Raw genomic sequence first — 25,138 nt, forward strand, 5'->3', positions numbered from 1 at the left:
TTGAGAGGGCTTCTCTCATATTTATTGATCAAATGGTTGTTAACAACAATAAAATTCTGTATAGGGGACTCAATGCTCAATGCACAATCATTAATCCACCCCAAGCCTAATTCTCATCAGTCTCCAATCTTCTGAAGCATAACGAACAAGTTCTTACATGGAGAACAAATTCTTACATAGTGAATAAGTTCTTACATGGTGAACAGTACAAGGGCAGTCATCACAGAAACTTTCGGTTTTGATCACGCATTATGTACTATAAACCATCAGGTCAAATATGAATATTCGTTTGATTTTTATACTTGATTTATATATGAATCCCACATTTCTCCCTTATTATTATTATTATTTTTTAATAAAATGCTGAAGTGGTAGGTAGATGCAAGATAAAGGTAGAAAACATAGTTTAGTGTTGTAGGAGAGGAAACGTAGATGATCAGGTGTGTGCCTGTAGACTAAGTGTTAATCCAAGCTAGACAAGGGCAACAAAACATCCACAGGTGCAGAAGATTTCTCTCAAAACAGGGGGGGTGAGGTTCTAAGCCTCTCCTCTGTTGATCCCCAATTTCTTACCTGATGGCCCCCCTGCGACTGTGCCTGTCTTAGGTTGTTCCTCCCTTGAGGAATCTTACCCATCTCTGGCTCACCAGTCATCTTCCGGGGTGTTTTGTCATCATTTCTATAAAAGGATATTAGCTACTACATACTTTCCCTGAAGTAGACTAAAACTTAACTAGAATCTTCTTAATAAATGAATATATTGGCATAGCTGAAGACATTTGAGAGGCTGACAAATTTAAATAGTAAGATGGTGATGCCAGTTAAGCCATCCTGTTACTCATAACCAATTATTCATATGCAGCATTAGCACTCTTATAATACCTTCCTACCTATGCCTCATATAGAAATAAAAGTTGCTCATTATTATAGGAAAATTATCCTTAAGGTAGGAACATTTATATTTTATATTTCTGAGTTGTTTGAGAATACATTGCTCTTTGGGACTGAATTGAACAAGACCCAGTACAAGTCCCTAAAAATCCTCTGGGATACATTTTTTTAATGCAAGAAGATACAATTAAAGAAATCAAAGTTGCCTATAATTGCACTACTCAAAGAAAGCACAGACATTTCAGTGACATTTCCAAACATACATGTAGGCATACAGATATGCTTCTCACAAAAGTGATATCATGCTGCCCATACAGATGCATGGCTTTTAACCTCTCAGCTCAGAGTATGGACAATTTTAAATGTTATCTAAGAGTTATTTAGAAAACATGCAATATTGAGAAAAAATCAAAATTTTATGTAAATAACATTTCCCGGAAATGATATTCAGCAAATTCCCTGGTATATGCTTCCAAACTCATTTCATCTGATTATCTATTACATAAACCTGGGATCATACTTTCTATTTTTTATTATTCAGAAAAACTAGATTAGACTGTATGGATACTATTAAATCTGCTTCTTCACTTAGATTGTGAATATCTTTCCATGTCATCAAATCTGCTCCCTCAGCGATGTTTTTAATGCCATATATCCATTCAGTACTGATGAACATGTATGTTTTTTCCAGTGTTTTGCTTTTACAAACTTTGTGACAAGGACATTCTCTGGGTACCTACTGTATTCAATTCTGTAGGACAGATTCCTGCAAGAGGTATTTCTGCATCACAGTTTCCTCAGTTTATACCATCACCCCTGGCATGTGAAGAGGGTTTTTGCAGCTATTAGAGAAAGTATAGACAGTGCTTTGTGTACAGTCTTGGAAGGAAGTCTAACATGCAACATAAATTTAAAAATAAAAGCAATGGCATAATAATATATATAATATGATCTAGATCAAATTTTTATATAAAAATTGTATGTCTGCATGCTTATGTACAGATTTAGGCATAGGTATAAATTCAGGCACAAATATACAGTGTTGAGCACCGGAAATGCAAAAATAAATTAAGCCCATTTGTTGACTTAAAAAAATGCAGTAAACCAGAGGGAGAGTCAGAGCAAACAAGTAAATTATCCACAGTGCACTCAGCCTCTCCGATAATAGGATTATAATACATCTTGGGAGTCATGGGACATTTCCTTGATATTTGATATTTAAAGCATATGTAACACAGGGCCTTTCCTCATAGTAAGTTCTCAAGATATATATAGATGTAGTTGCTATTATTGTTATTTAAAATACATCAGAGTACAACCAAGTGATGACATGAAGAACATACTGCATGGGAGTTTAGAAAAGAGAAAAATCTGCATTCAGGTACACTTCCAAAGGCTTTATGGAGAAAGTAGGAGCAAGGCCCTGCCAGAAACCAGGAGCAACTGATACATACATTTACAGGAACTTCCTAAAATATTTAAGGTTGGAAAGAAGAATCAGTATTTGATTTTAAAAGGATGTGTACCGTCAGCCTTATGACCTCAATCTATGTCTTGGCCTAAATCCTAGGAGAAGTGCTTCTTAGCTAGCAGTCCTTTCAAAAAGAGCAAGGCAGTGCTAAGAAGGCAATCTCCTGTTCTTGTGGATGTCCTATCCTTCCTTCCTGGCCAGCAGTCAGGTTCCATAACCTGTTTGCAATAACAGGCCCAGAAAGGTAAAATGGTAACTGCTGCATGAAGTGAAGGAAAATGTACCATTGCAAAGCAATGGGACGGAAATCCAGTTAAGTGATTTGGTTAAAGCCACTTCATCCTTCCTATTGATAAGTAGAGAATAGTACTTGAACATTATTTTCCTTCTAGGGACCTGCTATTATACTCAAGTTGAGCTTTTCTTCAGTTAAAGGAATAAGAGGCATTCTCCCTGTGAGTCTGTATTAATAATGTAAAATTGGCACATAAAAGTATATAGTTGAATTAACATATTGCATTCTATTTTAGGAGGTATAATTTGGCTAAACATATTCAGAAATTCTTATGTAGGTGTGAATTTCAAAACTCAAGACCTTATCAGATTTGGAAACCTTTAGTTTAGGTGTTACAGATATAAATAATCTTGGAGCCTCTGAGGAAAGAAAATGACTTTTGTAGAGGTAGAGGTTTTGTTCTATTATGCTGTGTTTTAATTCCATGATAAACAGAAAGAAACCCTGGGGAGATATTAAGCTTCAGATCTTCTTTTGGGCAACCTCTGTGGTGTTCCCCATATGTTTCCATCATTCAAACTTCTCTGTTTGTTGTTTCCAAACTTTTCTCCAAAAGGAAGGGCCTGGCTTTCTTTCTCTATACCATCTTTGAACAGTACTGACTGAAAATCCCGAGGTATGGGTCGTTACCCAAAAGGCCAAATCTCAGAATACCCATGGAATGCCCAGCTCACCTCAGACAGTGGAACCCTGCCTACAGCTCTGCTAAAAGGGGCAGACCTGGAAGACTCAGGTGGCTCAGCCAGACCTGAATGGACAGGGTGTGTACTTGACCCAAAGGGTGCCAATCCAGAAGCCAGCTGTGGCCGGTAAGGTGGGTTACTCAAAAAAGTGAATCAGATCTATCAGATTCTCTCTTAGGAATTTTTCATTGAAAAGCAGGTGGAAGAAGCCACTGTCACTGAAAGGTGAACTTAACAGTTAATAATGTAAAGGAAACCAGACGGTCCACTGTGAGTCATACACAAGTTGATGTTATTAGGAAGCAGAAACTAAGATCACACAGAAACTGCGAGGTAGAGAGTCTCTCATGTATAAAATATCAGTTTCAGAAACTGGTGGCTAGAGAAAGGAGAAAGAAGTAGCCCAGGAGAAAGGGGTTATCTTGATGGAAAAGCTCTAAAGCGCTAGCTCATGGGATCTTACTCTTCCTGATCTCTGCCAATTCAGCATTTTCCTGAGTTTCCTTACACATATGCCCTATTACCTGTAGAGCTCAAGTAATTATCTGTCCCTTGCAACCCAATTTCCTTGCAAACAAAATATTTTCTCAGGGAGCAGAGGAACAATTTATCTTATTACACACACATATAGGAGATACGTATATAAATATAGTACCTCTGTGGGCCTGGTACAGAGTAGGCCTTTGGTAAATAATTGTGAAATGAATGCGTGAGTGTGTGAATGAACAGCAAAAACGATCGGACTCCCTTAATTGCATTCAGTAGGAAGAACTCTAACGTCTGTGGCTTCCCATCGCTTGTAGATATTAGAATTGTGCTCAAGACCTGCCGACCTTTTCAAGTTTATCTCCTATTCCAGCTTTTAACAAACATCCTAAATGGGGCATGTTTTTAGATTCCTCTGGAACTTTTCACACCCTATTTATTACCACTTCCTAGAAAGCCCTCTTGGACCTCACACCAACCGTGCACACTAGAATCCCCCTACTCTCCACCCTGTTTTCTTCCCCGTCTTCTTATTCAGTTTCCTTACTAAATGATGAGAGGTGCTTTCATCTCCCACTGTCCCCACAGCCCCCTATGCAATTTTGTACTGTACTTCATTCAACGTTATAAAAGAAAGCATTTTCCTATACCATTAACATTTTTCATAGATATTAACTTCAATGGCTAAACAACAAGCCAGCCTGTGGATATGTTTTCGATGTTCTGTACCTTTGTCTCCAAGTGGGACATTTTTATTGTTTCCTTTTGTTTTATTCTGTTTTTCTCCTATAACAAACCACCATGACTTGCTCTCTGTGGAAGCCTTTATTCATATTTCTTATTTTCGTTTTAGGATTGCACACTAGAGATAGGATTGCTGGACCAAAGGGCAGGATTACTTCTAAAACTCCTGAAATATATTGCTAAATTGCTTTCTTGAAATGCTGTAAGGGGGGTTTTACACTCCACAGAACCAGCTGAGTGTCTATCTTACCATACCATGACTAAATTGTGATTTATCAATTTTAAAATTATTTATTGTTTTTAAACAAAGAGGGCCTATCATTTAAGTTATATTACTTTGATTCCTAGTAAGGTTAAACATTTATATTTGTGTGGATTTATTACTTGTGTTTCCTTTTTTGTGACTGGATGTTAAACACCTCTATTTCCTATTAAAAGTTTATAGTTTTTCTGATTGAGTTGTAGAAACATCTTCAAAAATACTGATAAATAGATTCAAGCAGATGTTTCCCCAGCTGATTGCTTGCTTATGAGGGTTTTTTTTTTTACTTCATTGGTTTTAAATTTTTGTATAATCATATCTCTCATCTTTTATGTGACTTCTTCCATTTACTTTATGCTTAAAAATTTATTTTCCATTAAGATGCTAGGTAAGTATTACCTGGTTTTTGGTAATTTATGTTTTAACTAGGTTATCAAAATATAAAGCTAGGTTTGCAAAAATATAAGAATTTAAACACTATGCTATGACATATTAAACTTTACTCAGATAATTCAAATCCATGTCTCAAAGGCCTTCGTCTGACCAAAACACTCACTCTGTGCATCTTAGATAATATTGGTTTCAATATCTGGCAGAATGCAGCAAAAATACTGTGTACCCAGATACTCACCACCTGGAAATATACCTGTTTATAGTCACCATTCAAGGGCACTGATCTTCAACTTCTCATTTCAATAAAGCACTTCATGAACCATTTATAATCCACTATCCATTTTGTTGAAACACAAACATCCTTTTGAGGAAATAAAACACCTTAATAATTCACAACTTTCAAAATGACTTTAAGTGGTGCAGTTCTCACTCTGCCGGTTCTCTCAGTAAGCAAACATCAGAAAATACAACTGAGTGTGGTGTTTATATAAAGAAAATGGTGAATCCATCCTAATTCTGCTTTGGAAAGTAAATGTTTATAGATACAGGTACACAGACTGTTATTAATAACAAATTATTTATGGCCCGACAATTTTATATTATATGCCACCACCACTGTAAGTCACACAGGGAAGTAAGTCATCATGAAGGTTCAGGCACACATGAGGGGTAGAGTTGGGAATGGTGCATCCCGAGACACCATGAAAATAGTGAAATCTGGAGAACGTGAGTATCCATGTCCAGGACTGTGACAGAGGATCAGTGAACTTTTCAATGTCAGGAGCAAAAATGAGTCTGTAGAAGGGTCATTACGCAGTGTCTTTTGTAATTCTGGATACCACGGATTGTTACTTCCTTTGTCCAACCTTCTTGTAGAAAATTCACATGCTAATATATGAATTGCCTGATTGGGAGCAACATTCTCAGAGTGAGTATCAGTGCCTGAAAGCACTAATTAGGATAAAACACAGAGTAAATGGCAGTTACTAGGGGATAGGAATGGGGAGAAGGTGGACAAGAGTAATGGTGTTTAAGGGTACATACTTGTAATGAGTGGTAAATAAACCATAGAGATCTAATGCACAGTATAATGAATATAAATAATATTTCACTGTAATTATGCAATATAATACACATTGCTACACTGGCAATCCTACTGCAATATATACATGTATCAAAAGTAGTCACTACTTTGATACATGTATATATTGCAATATGTACTCTTAAGGATAAATAAAGCAAGTGTGGTACTCATGTCAGGCACAAAATTGAAGGGGGGACATCAAAAAACTCAGTAATTGAATGATAATATTTTAATGCAATATATTAGAAAGTAATTTAATGCAAAAAAATCCATAAAGAAAAAAATATAAAAATTTTAAAAACAGGATCAGTCTGGCCTTAGTCTCAGGTTCTGTGTGATTACCTAGGGGTTCAGGGTCTTATCTTTCATCTCTGAGTGACAGAGTCTAGTTGAGGCAGTCTGAAAGGGACTCTAAAAACAAATTACCTGTTTTATTTTTCACTCTACTGATCGCGAGCAAGAGATCTGACCTACGTTCCAGTAAGGAAATAGGGTGGGAGGTGATAGTTGATTTTTATTGTACAACTAATGTCATATTGGGAACCAGCAGAGAATTTCAATAGTATGAGCTGTCATAAGCCCTTTAAATAATGAACCTAGGCTGTTATTCTAGATTCAAGGAATCTCAAGACACTTTAGCAATAAAATCTGGTAGCACTTCACCCTGGTGCTCTATAACGAGGACACAGCAACAGCTACCTTCTACATGTCTGCATCTTTTCCTTAGGCTAACAGCTGATAATTCCTTCTTCTGTCCATTATTTACATTCCATAGGAGAATCCAATTGGCCCAGGCTTTTTTTCTTTTTCTTTCTCCTTTTGTGCCCAACGATGCAGGTCATGGTTGCAGTCAAGAGCCCAGTCCTGGTCCAGGCAGCTTTGGCTAAGGTAGGGGGCTGAGTTGGGCTGGAGTCAGTAGGGCAAATAGAAGGCAAGGTAGATTCCCTTAGAGTAAGGTTAGACGAAGCACCTTCCTCTAATCACCAGCATGGTGGATTAGCAACTGTAAATGCCAAGGAAGCAGAACGAATAGCAAGTGCTAATGGAGTTCAGAGAAAAGAGACATCACCAAAGACCCAGGGTGTGCTAATTATATGCTATATGAGCTTGCAATTATAAACCCATAGATATGCAAATAAATGCTGATGGCTCAGTGCAGGAGACTACAAAGCCATTTATCTAAGGCCCCTGATAAGTGGACAGGGAGATAAATGGTTTGTTTATAAATTCACTGAGAGATTACACTAATATCTCTAACTACTTCTCCTCCCCCTGCCCCCCATTCTAGGGGCTTCCACAGAAAGAAGAGGCAGTAGGTACCTCAGATCAGATTTCCATATTCATTACCTTCTGACCTAGGTGGCTCTGGAGGTTCATAATAATATAAACAGGTCCTTTCCATTGTGACTGGCTGAAATGTCTAAAGTCATTTCCCTGTGGCCCTTCTTTACTGAATAAATGGGCAGCATCTGTTCCTGCCACCCAGATCCCCATGACAGTTCGTAAATTGGCCTTTCTTATCTCTAGTGGAGAGGTCACAGCGGACAGAACTGCAAGGAAATCCTAAGCATGCCGACTCTCAGCATTAGGCCTTCCTGAAGCTCTGGGCTGGAAGTCTTTGAGGAACCACGGTGCCAGGGTGACAGGCATTGCTGGGGCCAGACTTGCACGTACATGAAGCCTGTCCCTCTGAGTGTGGATGACCTGTGCACACCAAGGATGTAAAGGCATCAATTCCTAACTGACAGTTGTTCGGGCTTCTGTCCTTGTATAACCTCTGAGAATAAATGTCCTCAAAATTTAAGCCTAGAAAGGAGATTCAGAATAACTTTATGGTTGCCTTGAAAGAGCCAAAGGTTTTCATTTCTCTCAATGGGGAATGTTTAAAAAAAAAAAAAAGTATCCATGTGTTCAAAGAAACATTTCTCAAGTGCCTACTATGTGCTGCTCCCTATGCTCAGATTATAGTCTGCTGTGATACTTATGGGATATTACACTACGGCCTTCTGTACTGGGCACATAGTACGTAATACATGATAGAACCCTAAAACCATAATGAATCTAACATAGACATTTTCAAATGTGAACCCCATTTTTATGCCACTGCAAAAGAGATTCTCACTGATAGTTTTAATTTGGCTGCTTGGTTATGAGAGGACATTGTCGGTATTGCAAGAAGGCTCCGTCCGGTTCGTCAAGCATTCATGTTTTGGTGTTTTTACCCATCTTCTGAGGTATCAAGTGTTCTCACAATCAAGAGAAGAAAGTGGATTTGAAATGTCTCCTCTTTAGCCAATGACTATACAAAATAACATGTAAATAAATAGGGAAGGAATGAAAGACTGGATAATGGGCAAAATGAACCTGCAATATATCTGTATCTCTGTGTTGATGTGACTTTGAATCATGAGTAATTAAGCTTAGGCAAGGAATCAATCCACTGTGAACAGTTCCGGAAGTAATTACAGGCAAAGAAATAAAAGCTTCTTTCTAAAATCCAACGTTTTTAAGCCTGCCCCAAATACCACATCTGCTAAATATATGAGTCAAAAATAACATTATGTCCATGAAATAATTCCAAAAGGATATAGACAAAAATCTCAACAGCTCAACACTAGAAAATACACAGGGCCTCATTTTTATTGTTTTGAATTTATTTTAGTTTTTAGAGAGTAACAGTTCTTCCCTTAATTTAGTTTATGGACAAGTAAGATTTCTTTCCCCTTAAGATATAAATTAACCAACTTATTCTAATAATAAAATATGCTGCTACTAAGGTAAAAGAACTAGGGGAAAATGGGTAACATCATTTTCCTGGTATAGACAGAAAATAGCATTCTTTATATCTTTCTGTGTGTACAAAATGTATGAGATGGACCTCTGAGAGAATTAAATGTCTTAAATGTATTAAAACCTTGTGGTGGGCCCTTTCTTTGTATTGGGTTATCAGTCTTACATTCTGTAGGAGTATACCTGTTAATGTTAGGTCCTGTTAATAACAATGACAAAAAAAGCCAGTAGTTTTAACAAGATGACAGTTTATTTTTATCTCACATAAAAGAACTCCAGAGGTATAAGAGTATCCCTCTGTCTCCTCAATGACGCAGTCTCTATCATTGTGCTTCACTCTCTGTATTGTTTGTCTTCATCCTCAAGGCTGCCTCATGGGCCAAGATGAAGTTCCAGCCATCATATCTGTGTTCCAGGTCAGCAGAGGGAGTAAGTGAGAGAGAGTGAAATTGCAGGAGTCCCAGCTAAATCAGCTTTCCTTTAAGCAGCCATCAGAGGAGTCCCATAAAACCCTTCTGCTCAAATCACACTGGACTAAACATTTTCATGGGATCGCATCTACCTACAAGGGACAATGAGAAGAATTCTTTTCTATGGGAAAAGGAACCAGTGGAAAACTGGCTTTCTAATAATAAGAGAAGAGTGGTAAATGGGTGTCTGGGAGGCAATCCAGCCCTCTTGCCACAGTGGCTGTATCTCACAGTGGAAAAAAATGGAGAATAGTGTCAGGTCTTTTTGTGATAGCCTACCCAGAATAATTCCCATAGAGCTCATACATGCCTCCTTATATCTCTTATTTAATAAATGTTTATGCAGCTCACTAATATGAAGCCCTTTCCAAGCTGAATTTTTGTGTCAATAACCACATTTCAAGTACAGACAAGACTATGGCCTTGCAAGGCAACTTTCTTTATCTGACCAGGATTGTGGGGCCTTTTGTCCCCAAATCCATGGGAACTATACATAAATCTTCATATAGTTGAATGCAATAACAAAGCAAAAAGAGCCCTCCACTCCCCAAAATCAAGAACAGTATCCAACTGATTATTTTAAAAGATGTATTTCAGTGGGTAACTGAAGGTATCTTTCCTTTTACATCCCTTCACAAAATGTGAATTACTTGTAAAAACTGATGAAACACTTTTTAAGAATGATTTTGCAGCTGCCTTTTGTAAGGGCTGGCATTTACCATTTAATGGTGGATATGTATAATTGATAAGCAGAAATTTATGAACGACTTGTTTTATCTGAAAATGGAGCACTTAACTAAGAATATATGCTGGCTTCCCAAAAGCAAGAAAAAAACTGGCTATTTCATTTAAGAAACCCTAAATTCTTCATGTAAATGTTACTTCATTAGCCACTGGGTTAGAACAAGCCAACTCCATTGGAAGTGCCTCATTTTACCACTGAGTCAGTTCTCTGGAGGACAAAACAGACCCTCGGATACCTTTCCTCCACCACTCTCCTGGGTGGTATAAAATAAATAGATTGAGGCATCTCTATGTGGTGAAACACTTTGTTAGGGAAGAATCTCTGTAATGTTATAAATTAGGTAAAGTTTATTTTTAATGCTTTGCTTACCCTCTTTCCTTCCCTGCCTCTCTTCCTCAATTAGTTCAGGAAGCACTGGCAGAGCAACTATTGTACATTAGGGGACATGTCGTGGGCTAGAGCCATAGACTGCGCCCTCACTAAGTTCGCCACCTTCATTTCCTGTACCTTTGCTCAGGTGCATGGCCACCACTTGCTGCCCTGGTGTCTTGTGGCCCCAAGTGGTGCTGCCTCCCTCACCTGGGTATGGCCTTGCCAACAGTGCCCCGCCTCCTGATCGGCTTTCCTCCCTGGCCATGCTTTCCCTTTAAGGGCCCATGGCCCAGACCGCCAGATAGTTCTTCAATTTAAATCCAGATCTTTCAACTCTTACCTTAAAGGGAAGATATTGGTAGCAATTTTAGACCATGTATTAGAAGAGTGGGGGTAGAATTGCAAAATTATTTTTAGTAACCAAAGACTTCATAGTACATGGATCTTTGGCCAAAAATTGTAACTAATATTTATCTTGTCATACTATGCATGTTTGTCCAGAACAACTATCAAAATGTTGCTATTTTAGATAATGTTTCAGTATCTCTAGGTTAATTCATTTAATACAAATTTTACTAAAATATGATTATCTTCTTTGTAGAAAATTCTTTGAAATCAATTGTTTGGGGGGGCATTCTATGAATAAAGATATAGAAAGACCACTCGTATCATATAAAACGGTAGATTCCTAGGTAAGGCCACCCCCACTCCAGACTGCAATATAAATGTTGGAAGATATATTCATTTTTTCACTCGTATGTGCATTAAACACATATTCATGGAATGTGTACTGTGAACCAGACTATTTTAAGTAGTTAACAAAACATATGTATTCTCTATTCTCATGCAATTTATGGTGTAGTGAGAGTGGCATTAATGAAAGTCAAAATTAACAAATAAAAAGGATTATTTCATGCTGAGAAAAAATATTATGAAGTATGAACAGAGTGCTGTGAAAAATAACAGGACGTTCTGGCCAAGATGGTCAGGAAAAGTCTCTGTGAAGTTCACTCTTAAAAAGAGACTAAAGTTCAAGAATGAGCCGTGTCAGAAGATTCCAAAGTTTGGCATGTCAGACTGGATTAACCAAAAAGCTATGGCACTTATAGTTTGCTTATGACTCTACTGAGGTATCTGGCATATGAATCATGCCCAGCATCAGCCAAACTTCTAGTTTCAAACCAGAGATCCTGTTTTTAGGAAGATGCTTAATCCAAGCCTAATAAAGCCATGGCACTGTTTTGGAATTCTCCTTTTGCATATGGTGAAATGTTACTAGCTGCACAGTTGTTTGCCTTGTGTATGCTAACCATGATTCTCTCTCTCTCTTCCTTTTATATCGCCAGGCCTCCGGAACCTGTTTACAGCACTGTGAACAAACTTTGTGATAAGCCTGCTTCTCCCAGGCACTATTCCCCTGTCGAGTGTGACAAAAGCTTCCTTCTCTCAGCTCCCTACCCCCACTACCACCTAGGCCTGCTCCCTGACTCTGAGATGACCAGGTACTGCATGCGCTTCCTCACTGCATCTTCTCGAATTGCATGTGCTTCCACGAGGATGAATGGGTAGAATCTGCCTCTGCTCCCTTTGCTGGCACTTGACATCTTCCTTAAGGTGGAGAGATGTTCTGCTCTCTTGGTGCAACGGGAGAAATTAAGAACATTGCCTTTTTTTGCTGGTGTGATCACAGAGTGCTCAGGCATGATCACATGAAGCTCCAAGTGTTCTTTGTTCCCATGAATTTTTCATAAGGTACTAATTATATTTTTCCAGAAGAATTAAGATTGGAAATTAATTAGCACTATTTCATTCATACGGAAGGATGAAAGAGAACGTTTATTGAGTACATTTTTGAGTATTATTTAATAAACACTGTGCTCCAGATATAACATAGCCTCAGAAGTAGGTACTATTATTGCCATGTAGTATGTTAGTTAAAATATTAAATCTTTTAAATATTAAATTAATACCACCACCTAACTGACCCCTGGAAGTATTAAACAGCTGTCCAAAACTATAGAATTAGTTGGTTCTATCTAACTGCAAAGAATATTAACTTTTACAATATTTTATCATGGTAGATGTTTACCTATGTGCTCTTCTTTAGGTAACTCCATTTTATATAAGAAAACAAAAGTTCAAAGAAGTTACAGCATTGTCCTCAGTATGCCATTGCCAATAAATATTGAGACAAGACTTGACCCTTTTAAGTCTTGACTGGTTTAAGTCTTTTCACAGCAACTTGTAAACAAATCATTCTAAGTCTAAATGTTGGATATAATTCTGCAGTAATATTCTAAAGTATGTGCATGGTAAATAATAAAACCCTATATTTACATAATAGCCTAGCCAGATAAAGAGGAGAAGAAAATGAGAATCCAGTGTTCCATAATGTTGCTCCAATTCAGTTTAAATCAAGAGATCTCAACTGTGATGTTCCGACATATGATGGGATGCTTATATAGTTATGTGTTCAGATAGAATATCTTCATATGTCTTCATAGCATTGTTAGGGCTGAGAAAATATATTTTTTTAAATGAGTCAAAGTGAAAGTTTATATATCAAAAGGGTATCCTTAAAATATCCCTGTTTTTTGACATTTAAAAAAATGTTAGAAGTCAATTGTTGGTCTCTCTAGAGGAGTTAAATAACAAAATTTAAATTATATCTAACATTTCTAGAAAAAAATGAGGGAACACTTTTGGCTATGTAATCAGCTGGGGCAGTTTCACTATAATAATTAAAGCCTAATACTATTTTAGAATGTTTTATAAATATTAATCAAATCTTCCTATAGTTTTAACAAATCATAAAACTACTTCTTGATAGGATGGACTATATAATTTGGAAGCTAAAGGGGCAAAGTTATCATAGCCATAGGAAGTGAAAAGGTGTACACACCTAAGATAATGACTTTCTAGTATGTATGCATCTATGGTCAGCTGTGCAAAGACAGTAACACTGAGTACCCCCTCTGTGCCAGACATTCTGTTAAGCCCTTCTTATGAATTATTTCTTTTAACTCTGACACTCACCGTATGAGGTAGATGCTATGAATATCTTCACTTCACAAATAAGGAAATCAAGGCTTGAAAAGTTACCTGACATGCCCATATCATCCACTAATAAGCAGCACGGCTGGAATTCAAACCCAAGTGACCATTAGCACTGGCATAGGCATGATGGCAGAGATGTCTTTGCTTGCTGGAATATTTCTCTACCCATTTCTCTTTTTCTCTATATTTGTCCTGCCCTGTCACCTTCCTTCTTCTGGCTCAGTGTCAATGAATTTTTTTTTTGAACCATACTCTTCTCTGATGAACATAAAAGTCACATTCCTTGCATTCCCACTGGTGCATCCCTCCCTACAACCTCACCAATAAATACATGATATAATTTACCTTTTGTGTGGACGCACCAGATACAGTTCTTTTCAGTTTACTTTTTGTAATCTGTATCATGAAGACCATATGGTTTCTTTTTTCATGTTTCCTGGATTTTAAAAAATGGCAGTTTAATGTTGACTATGTCTTTTTCAAATGACTCAGCAATCCTGACAGGCACCAGTCCCCAACCCCCACCCTCTGCTCCTCCCTTGGGAACTCTGTTTTCCGTTTATCCCAGTCCTGTCCCTTTCTTTCTTTCCTTTTTTCATATTTTATCCTTCATTTGTAAAAAGAAAAAGTCCTACAGATGCACCCATGTGCAGACACCCACCCATTTTAGTGGTATGGCCACCAGTACACCGGTACTGAAATTCTTGGTTTCACCCAATCTTCCTCCCCTTCCGGACTTCCCCAGCTCAGTCACTAGCACTTCATTCACCCCATTGCTCAAGCCAAAATCTGAGAATCATACTTAACCCCTTGTTCACCCTCATACTCATCCTCCAATCTATCTTCAAGTCCTATTGATTCTTCCTCTGAAATATAGCTCAAGTCTAGTCATTCTCCTCTCCTTCGATTTCCGCCACTTTATTCCAAGTCTCCATCATTTCCCATCTATGGTAGCCTCCTGATGGGTCTCACCACTTTCGCTGTTGTCCTCTTGGTTTATTCTCAGTGCAGCTAAAGTGTTCTGTTAAAAGTACAAATCAGACCAATTTCCCTCCTTTTGCATTAGTATAAAATGCAAAGACATTAACATAGCATCCAAGCTGTGCATGATCTAGCCTCTGCCTGCCTCTTAAACATCTCATTTCACTCACCCCTTTGCTGACCACACTATTCACATTCACAAAATGCACTAAATCTCTGCCTGTCTCAAGTGCTTCCCACATGCTGTTTCCTCAAACTGAAAACTTCTTACACTTTGCCTGGTTAACTTCTGGTCATCTTAGATCTAAGCTTAAATTGTACTTTCTCAGAGAAGCTCCCTGAAAGAGAAAATTGGGTCCCCTATTATATTTTTTTCTCATAAGACTCAAGCAACCTATAGCTGTATGTTTATTTGTGTGACTTTTAAACTAAACGCCTGTCTCACATTCTTACACTGTAAGCTCCATGAGTGGAATTTTGTCTGTTTTGTGCACTGCTGTATCCCTAATACTTAGCACAGTGCCTGGCACAGCAAAAGCTTAGAATTACTGAATGACTAAATTAATATGGAAATAAGATCTGCAGGCAAGTAGAGAGATTCCTGTTTCAGGAACAGGTCTTGGGTCAAGCCGTGCTTTGCTCAGTTCTCAATAGGTATATGAAACAGCTCCATGAATGAATGAATCCATGTAAGGAGACAAATAAAAATAGACTAGAGCTCACTTGGTGTATTGTACTTTCACCTTAAATTATTTTGGTGATCAGTGTCTACATTACAGATTTATTAGACAACTGTCAGTTCTTCAAGAAGACTGGGCAATTCCTAACAGAGATTATTTTCTTCCTTTGCAATGGAAAATACCTCTCCCTCCAAGCAGATGTTTCCTGAAATGAAGCCAATAATTCAAGGGAAGTTTTGAAGGATGCTAGTTCCATTTAAGATACCATTATTCACTGTGTCCACTGTGACCTTGAATAACCTCTGGAATCTCAGAGATAGAGATCTTAGAATTAGATAGGCAAACCCTTATCTGACTCCATAATGATAAGGAACTTAATCCACTGTCTTCATGGATCTATGTCTTACTTCTACTCATGGTAAAAGTATTTTGGGATATTTTGCCCTAAAATGGATAAGAATATATCAGTTCATTCAAACAGATTTATCAAGGACAGACAAAGCACAGGATATTACACCAGGACAACGTTTTACAAAGGTTTGCCCTGAAAAAGCTAACCAAAAGTGCTGAAGAAATGCCTAACCTTTAAGTTGCAATATGTGGTAATATATTTCAGGACATTTGAGAATTCCCCACAGTCTATTTCAAAAGCACGCATACATTGATAAAGCAATTAATGTCTCAGATCAGGATGTGAGCTACCTCTGTGAAAGTTAGCATGTGAAACTACCAGTTTCATCCCTAGTTGAAAACTCAGAGGCATGGAGGCCAGCCAGCAAAAGCAAGGAGAGCCCATCAGCTGTGCTCCCTGCATTTCAGTGGGAATACCCCAATTCTCGGCACTGTGAATTGATAACAAACATCCAGGGGTGAGATAACTGCATACACAATTTACTTCTGTAACATCATCTAAAAGAAAACAAAGAAATTGTGAAGTTTTCCTTAGGAAAGCAGTTTAACTTGGCAAAGCGCCAGCTCTTCAGGCTACAGGTTATTATTTAGAGTAATTGACATTTTAGACCTTCCAAAAACAAGAAGTGGGCAGAGCCTGTCATCAAACTAAAACTTGGGAGTTCTATGAGAAACGAGTGGGATTGCTGTGGGGCTCCTGTTATCCAGTACATCTTTTTGTATTTTAAAAAAACGTGTTTCTGATGTTGTAATTGGTTTTTCCACTTTGAGAGAATACTAAGTCATTCAGCTTTTCATATTCCTGGGGCAAGGAGAATAATATTTTTGTCTGTTTTCTCAATATGTATGGCATATTTTCATTTCCCCTTTTACGTAGATGGTTCTAATTATTGTTATTGTGTAATTCATAAACAGAGGCTGACATAAACTAGATGAAGGCTAATTATAATACGCTCGCAGGTTTTGAATAGGAAATGGACTCTAAAGCATTATATGATCGTAAAACATCTTTACGAAGTACACTGAAAAGCACATATTTATGGGACTTCCACTTTGTATCAGGCATATCCTGGGTGCTAGGGATTCAGAGGTTAATAAGCCATGGTCCTTCCCCTTAAGCTATTTAAAGGCATGTAGATGAAGAATTCATTACGGTGCATTGTGATGACTATCGGCTAAAGGCCCTAGGTTTTCCCAGTGTCCTTAATCTCTAGGGAACTTAAATCAGAGTAATATGAGAGAAAATGATGGAATCAAGCATGATCTTAGACTGTCCCCTCTGCAGAGGTGTGAACTTACACAGGAATGTTCTTACACCTTGTTTCATTAATTCCTAATCATGTATAGGAAGCATTATTTATGGGAAACCCTTACCTTCTCATAAGTATAAAGTATATACTTATAAATAAGCATTATTTATGGGAAACCCTTACCTTATAAGTCTATCTGCTAGTCTAGTTTCTATTTTCTGCAGAGCTGAGAAACCGTGTACAATTCACTCCCTTTGTAGAAATCATCAAGTTGGGAGCGTCAAGCCATTCCCAGTTTGGGAACATAGAGCAAGATCTTTATCTCACAAGACCTCAGCCACATGTTATGGTGGCCTACCTATGGCAAGCTTTCTCTCATTGCAAGATAAAAGGAAACTTATGTGGGCCTTTAATGTTTTAACTATCTCAAAAGTCTATAAATTCAATATCAAATATAACTTTTATACATAATAATAGAGATACATGTGAGTCTCTAAAAGTAAACAGAAGAGGAATCCTCTCACTCTGCCTCTGTTTTTCTGTTTTCAGAAAGATCCTTATCTCACCAGTCAGAAGAGGGAAATGTGTTCTAAGTAAAAGGAATAGCACAGAGTTAAGCATCATGGTGCATAAAGGCACTGTGCACTCGGGGACTGGGTGTAGTACTGTGTGGCTCAGTTACTGGGCGGGTGAGAAGGCTGCAGACACAGGCAGATGCAGATCCTCGAGTGCCTTACTTGCCAAGCTGAGGATTTGGGGCTTTATCCTGTAAGCAGTGGGGAGCTTTTGAAGGGTTTTAAAACTGTGCAAAGACATAATCCAATCGATGTTTTTAGAAAGATCACTCTCCGCTGCATAGAGAGTTTCAAGTCAGGGAGACGAGTCAGCACATCCCCTACAGACAAAAAACCATGACGGACTGAACTGGAGCTGTAGAGATAGTAATGGATTCAGCATTATTTATCAAATAGAACAAGCAGTACTGAGTGACTGATTCCAGGGGAAGGATTTTCTGACTTGGGGTTGTCACATATGCTCCATAGAGCCTAATCCCTCTCTCACGCCATCGTGCAGGAGGTTTCCACCTCTAGGCAAGTTCACTCTGGATTTGGTGAGACCGAATAACACCAATGGAATATTGTGGTCTTATCCCAAGCTTTACTGTCGTGGTGGCAGGTCAAGAGCTAGAATCCTGTCTGCATCCGGCAAGTCTGCAGTCGGTCTCTGCCTTCACCTCTGCCTGCTGTACAGAGCACTGGGTGGAGCTCTTCATATAGCAACATAGCAAATAAAGTCTCATTGCCAACACAAGTGTAAGCATGTGCCTACACAGTAGGCCAGTTATGTCATTGCTCTGCACTGCCGGCAAGTAGTTTGAGGTCAGGTGAGGATCCTGGCCATGGTAACTTCCATTTTCCCTGCACACACGCACCACAGCATCACAGTCCTCTGGGAACTCCCATCCACTCTGCCACAAATCTGTGGATCCTGGAAGAAAATTTGAGCCTTTGTCATATGATTTAGTGTGGGAAATAGCACCATTAAAAAGAGAAAGCAGATGCTTAACATATCACTGATCTTCTTATTCCCTTAAAAGGCTGAATGAATCTTAAAGAATTCTTAATTTAATTTTTAATTAAAACCGTGAGAGAAAACCCTCTGGGCATGGCTCAGAAGGCACAGCCCCTCCCCTCGTTTATGCAGTAGCTTCCTCTTCAAAGGTCTTCCCTGCCTTTTTGAAGTAGGTGAGCACTAAGCCCAAGTTGAATTAAGGAAAAGGAAAGAATAATTGACTCTCACAAAGTCACAGAGGCTGCCCTTGTCCCAGTCAGTGTTATAGCCTCTTCTCTCTGCAATGTGATATATGTAGGTGCTCGCTCACACTGAAAGACACAGGCCTTGCTTTGAAATTAGTTCATACCCTATATTGACTTATTTTTTTAAGTATGCTATTTACTGTTGCCCTTCACTTTTTTTGAGTTAAGGAGATGTTCTTTCATTAAAATTTCAAGAACTTTTTAAAAGTTACTTTGTATAGTATAAAGGAGGAAGGAAGACAGGGAACTCACACTGTTCCAAAAACTCTCATTTTTTATTCACAACTCCAGTAGGTCAAGAGTGTGTGACTCAGAAGAGCCAGGAAATGAACCTGGTTGGTCTGATCCCAAAATTCCTGTTCTGTGATGTCAAATAACTCATATGATGAAACGATCTAAATTTTAACTAATTTGCTTTGTTAAAAAAAATCCAGATTACTTAGCTGAAACATTTTTAATATTTTCCCTTAGTTTAGTATAGCTTTGTTGAGTTTTGGGAACAATCTTTATAGTTAGTTTAGTAACCATTATGTTATTGGATAGCAATAAGAAACTACAGAATAAGCATAATTTGAAAATTAATTCTCTATGGGGGCAGAGTAGCTATGAGAAAATGCTATGCAAAATCACATAGCAACAAACTATAGAACTCAGAAAGAATCAAGACATAATATTAAACCTTAACACCCACAGCATAGGTATTAATTAAAACCACTAACATGTATTGAGTGCTTTTATGTGCTAGGCATTGTTCTAAATTAAACTTTTGTATGGACTAACTCATTTTATCCTCACAAAACCTACAGGATAGATATGATTATTCCAATTTCACTAAAAATTACAGTCTGTACTTTAACAAATGAAAGCAATTGGATGAGGTAGTTGAAATTGGGTACATCAGGATTTATACTTAGAATATTAATTTCATTAGGGCAAGAATTTTGGTTGTTTAATTTACTGTTGCATTCTCTGTGCCAGAAATGGTTCCTGGCATTAGTGCTAATGGTAACAGTGATGATGAGGAGGAGGAGGATAATAATGAAAATTATGATAAAGAAAACAATCATTTTCATTTATATAGTTTTATTACCTGCCAGGCTGCACTTTATAAAATGAGCCCATTAATCCCTACAGGGATCCAGGAAGGTATGGTTGGTGTTACTATCCCCAGTGAAGTGAATGAATAGGTCTGGAGAGGTTAAGTGATTTTGTCCAAGGTCTTCAGATAGGATTTGAATTTGTCTAGGCTGACACTAGATTCTGTGCTTTAAAATGTGCTTAATAAATATTCGTTGATGTTCTTTTCATCACACATAACATTCCTCAAGTATTAAATTCTGCTTAAGAAAAAGGTACACCTCATTTTAACTATAGTCAGATTGCAAGAGGTAGATTTGAATAGATAGATAATTAATATATGGTTAAAAATCTTGACTCTGGAATCAGAGTGTTAGGGTTTGAAACCCACCTGCACAACTCCCTAGCTGTGTAAACTTAAGCCAGTGAAACTACACTGAGCTTCAGAAGCCTCTTCTGCATCAGAGTAGTAATTGTCGTATCCATCTCAGGGGATTGCAATAAGGATTTGAGGTTATATGTAAAGTGTTAAGACCAATGCCTGATAAATATGAAATGCTCCGTTTGTGTAAGCTACCATTACGTGTGTGTGTATATTAAGTAACATGTTTATGTCACCCTAAGTAAATACCTTAGGCCTAGGTGGGAATGAATTCTTACTAAAAGACTATTATAAAAGGCTGTTTTCATTCATAGCTGGATGGTGAGTCCAATGAATTGTAAAGGGAGATGAATATTCAGGTTGGCAACATGGGAGGAAGGGTTGTGCAAGCCTACATATGTTTATATAGAGATCCAAGTAGTTTAGAAGGCAGAATTTTGTTTTGATTAAGGGATCAAAATTACCTCTTAGAGCAGAGAAAGCAAATCTTCCATTTCAACTCTTTAATTCAGTTCAGTAGACTTTAAGCTCATATGAAGTTTAAAGGATCCCTTGGACAGGGTTTTTTAAGTCAGCAGGGATGTGTGTTCCAAACTGAATACTAAAACCTAAGAACACTCTTCCAGAGAAAATGAATACATTAGAGGGTAAAGAAGAGTTTTATGGTTTGCTTTAAAAGCTGGCTTTGGGTTGGGGACAGCCTTGGGGGATAATAGTAAACCGAGCTAATCCAGCCAGAGTCTTTGTCCAAACTTTTTTTTTAATGCTCCCCTTCTTCTGGATGACAAAAAATATATGCCACGGCCCCCATGTGACATAGTCAACAGAGTCCAGAGGGGACTTCAGCCTTAGCTCATTGCCTCTGCAAAGTGTTTTCTTGAACAATGTGCCTAACAGAGTGAATTGGCCCAGACGGAGGATGGAGCTGGGGATAAAAAATGAGAATCTTATTCTCTATGGTATTTCCATCTCTCTCAAATTCATTCTAACCTGCTGCCTTTCGTATGCCTCTGGTATAATTACAAAGATATCATTGTTAACCGTATAGGTTTAAAAATAACTAGAGGCTAATACAAGTTCAGAGATGTGTCAGGAAGACACCCTTGAAACAATTTAGTCCAGCCTTTGTATATTCCAGATAAGGAAATTATCACTCAGACCGCAAATATGTACTAAATGCCTATTAAGTTGGTACTTCTGAGGATATACAATCCAGACATAGTCAGACCTACTCTCAGGAGGCTGGGGACCACTGGACCCAGAGGATTTCTTTTGTGGACATAATTGACAGCTGTTGGCATGTAAAAAAATAAAATTAAAGAAAAGAAAAATCTAGAAATTTATTATGGATTGCATTTTTTGAATATATGTGAATGATAGTTCCTAGACTTATTTATTTTGGATCCATTTTTATATCCCCTGCATATTAGAGTCATGGGTTCATATTCTAAGCATTTGGACTTTTTCATGTGGAATCTGAAGGTCAGATGACAGCCCAGATTTCCTTCCGTCTCTCCCCACTCTCTCGTGATGAATTACATGATAATTACTGTCTTGCTGTCATTGGAAGCTATGTTCCTTGAAAGTAGGTGTTAGGCTAGACTAGGTGAGAGAAAAGGGCCGGGGTTGTTTTATAAAAAGTCTCCAACCAGATGTCCACCAGTCAAATTGCTGGAATTCTGAGACCCTCCTTTCCTTCTTCGCAGGGTCCTTTAGTGACTCAGCCATTTCTACACTCTTACAATACAGCCATTTCTCACTGTTTTCCTGTAGGACTCACTCACAGCACATTACTCAGGCTTCTTGCCTTTGTCACAGGCCCAGCCCCCTAGAATGTCCTTTCAGAGGTACATCTGCTCCTTTTCCACTGTTGTCCACACTGGTGCTCCATACCTAGGCCAGATGTCCAGGAATCGGGCAGTGTCTGGCAGGGGCAAGAGGAGAGGCCTTTCATTTCTGCCCTGCACTGCTGCTCCACATCCGGGAATCTCATGCCACAGCCCTGAGGGCTGTACTTCCATCCATTGTCCAGTATCCACAGTCAGCTGGGTCCTTTCCCTCAGGCAGGGACTGTTGCCTTCCGTTTCTCTGCCTATCAGCCACAGCATCTCTGTTTTTGTCCCAGCTAGATTCCCTGCCCTGATCTTCATATTGGAGTTGTTTCCTCTGGGGTTCCTGTGACCCATGAAAACAGCCTCTAATCCAGACTCTTTCCCCAGCAGAGAATCAAAAACGACAGACTTTCTTTGTTGCCCAGCATTAAGATTCAGTTTCCAGAACACCAAATCTTTCTCAAAAGATTATCTATTTTTAAAACCCCAAAGTCAAAAAATGACAAGAGGGATAGGGAGAGTGACTGTGGGAAATCAGGTTAGGATGGTGAGTGTCTTGCCCGGGGATGTTCCTGGCAGCTGCTGGCATCCAGTTGGTCAAGGGTTTCCTGTAAACCTCTGGCCAAAGACATCCTACAAATCACAGCTCCACTAAACTAGTTATTTTTCCTAATTCCTCATCTAAAGCAAATAGTGTTGGTTTCTTCTCTCTTCTCTCTAAAGTTCTCCTAATATATCCCATGTCCTTGCTATAACCCTCACTGAAGCCTCTCTCATGGAATGTCATGGGGTTCCCTCTGTTTCCCTAGGTTAGCAAGTGGAAATGCACTTATGCTCATTCTATGAGCATTGCTCAGAAATGCAAGCTCTTTCTAACCCCACATCTGCCTTATCAAGGTGTCAAAAACCTTCAGACCCTTCCTTTCTTCTCCCTAGGTCCAACGTCAGCTACTGAGGGAGCTTACAAAACAATCTTTGATTCTTCATACATTTCCATTATGCCCAGAGGAATAGTGAACCTCAAAAATATCCAAGTCAATTTGCAATTCTTTTGGTAGTAATTATGTGTAACATGAAAACAGGATATCTCTCTGTCACCTCTCTATGGGTAGGAACCATGCTCTATGTTCTCCATGTCATACATATGCACATAGCAGACTTTTGATGGAGTGACAAATAGTAGGTTTTCACCTAAAACAGTGGCTTACCACCCAGAGGGAGGAATTTACATGTAGTGGAAACTTCCCCAGCTGAATTTAGGCAATGCATGGGAGAGTTGACAGTTAGAGAGGAATCCTTCTCTTGGGGCCATATTTCACCCCTAGTCTCTTGAGAGAAGGTGATACATCCAGGTTTCCCTGAGATTCCTAAGTTAGGTCACAGAAACAGATTTTTTTCATCCTACCTACTGTGCATTAACAGGTGCAAAACAGGTAATGTCGACTTTTTATTAAAGTCTGTTTCATTTGTATTGTACATGAGCCAATACTAGGTGCTCTAGAGAAGTCACAACATAGGTGGATTCCTCGAACACATCTTAGGAGGTCTGGGTCATTGTAACGTGCACTGCTAGGTTTTCAACGGTGGGATCAAGGTCCATGGCAAGCAAACCTCTCAGCAACTCTAACCCTGGGAAGACTAATACAACAAAAATCAATTCAACAAAGTTAGAAGATTGAAAAGGAACAGATTAAGATGTGCAAAAGGACTTTATTTTTTCAGCACCAGTCACTCTGCAAGTTTGCTTAGCATGCTAAGCAAATGTCAGTGCTTGGCAGGCAAGGGTAATTGCCATACCTTCGTCTCATGTTCTTTCCACCAACTATAAAGGAAAAGAAACATGCATTACAAATAATCCCAAAGTATATCCCCAGAGCCCTAGGTATCACTGAATCATAGAAAGCTTGATCTGAAAGGGTTAGAGAAGATTGCATCCAGACACTTATGTTGAGAAAATAGTCCAGCAAAATAGACTTACCCAAGATCACATAGACAAGCAGTTTGTCACAGATACAGGATTGGGGTCAGAAATGTGAGATGCCAGTGCTTTTTCTCCCATGCCAGCTTTTTTTAAAATTAATTATAATTAAACAAATCTTCCAGAATGTCTCATGCTAATAAAAGTTACATATCATTGATCAAGTCCGGAAGGCAGCAGGACTGTTACCTAAGGAAAACAGTGCTTATCAAAGGGAGTATGGTTGGAATGGGGAAATAACTTATCTTATGCTTTGTAAAATTTTAATTTGTTCTAACTGCTTATAATAATCATGGTTAGCTTTTGTTACTATGAACTAAATTTAAGAATTCCCCATTTAGACCCAGCAATTCCTCTGCTAGGTATAAACCCAAGAGACATGAAAACATGTCCACACAAAACTTCTATACAAGTGTTCATAGCATTATCCATAATAGCCGAAGATGGAGATAATCCAAATGTCCATCAACTGATGAATGGATGAATAACATATGGTATATCCATACAACATACTGTCCTTCAACCAGAAAACGGAATGAAATATTGATATATGATACAGTGTATGTGAACCTTGAAAACATGGTAAGTGAAAAAGGCAGTCAGAAAGGATTACATATTACATGATTCCATTTATATAAAGTGCCCACAACAAGCAAATCTATAGAGTCAGAGGGTAGATTAGTGATTGCCTAGGGCTGGATAGGGAGATGGCAGGAATTGAGAATGACAGATAATGGGTATGGAATTCTTTGGGGGGATTATGAAAGTGTTTTAAAATTATATTGAAATGATGGTTACACAACTCTGAATATAGTAAAAACCACTGAACAATGTACTTTAAATGGGTTAATTTATGGTATGTGAATTATATCTCAATAATGCCATTAAAAATTCCCATTTAAAAGTTAAATGACTCAGAAGGCAACAATGAAACTAAGATTATGTCTTTATGATATGAAATGTTCAAGTAAAAATAATAGAAAACCC

General features: G+C 38.3%; 1 protein-coding gene across 17 annotated transcripts in view; it reads left to right on the plus strand.

The window, feature by feature from the left end:
* DLG2 (discs large MAGUK scaffold protein 2) overlaps nt 1-25,138 on the plus strand; it is a 1,919,888-nt gene that overhangs the window by 1,499,974 nt on the left and 394,776 nt on the right. For 12 of the 17 annotated variants that reach the window (XM_057507175.1, XM_057507176.1, XM_057507179.1 and 9 more), the window contains one exon: nt 12,033-12,188. The exons of the other annotated variants lie outside the window; for them this stretch is intronic. In XM_057507175.1, the coding sequence (XP_057363158.1) occupies nt 12,033-12,188 (156 nt within the window). The remainder of the gene's footprint in view (nt 1-12,032; nt 12,189-25,138) is intronic. 17 annotated transcript variants of the gene reach the window in all.

Source organism: Manis pentadactyla, chromosome 9 (assembly GCF_030020395.1).
Source record: "Manis pentadactyla isolate mManPen7 chromosome 9, mManPen7.hap1, whole genome shotgun sequence".
Lineage (NCBI taxonomy): Eukaryota > Metazoa > Chordata > Mammalia > Pholidota > Manidae > Manis > Manis pentadactyla.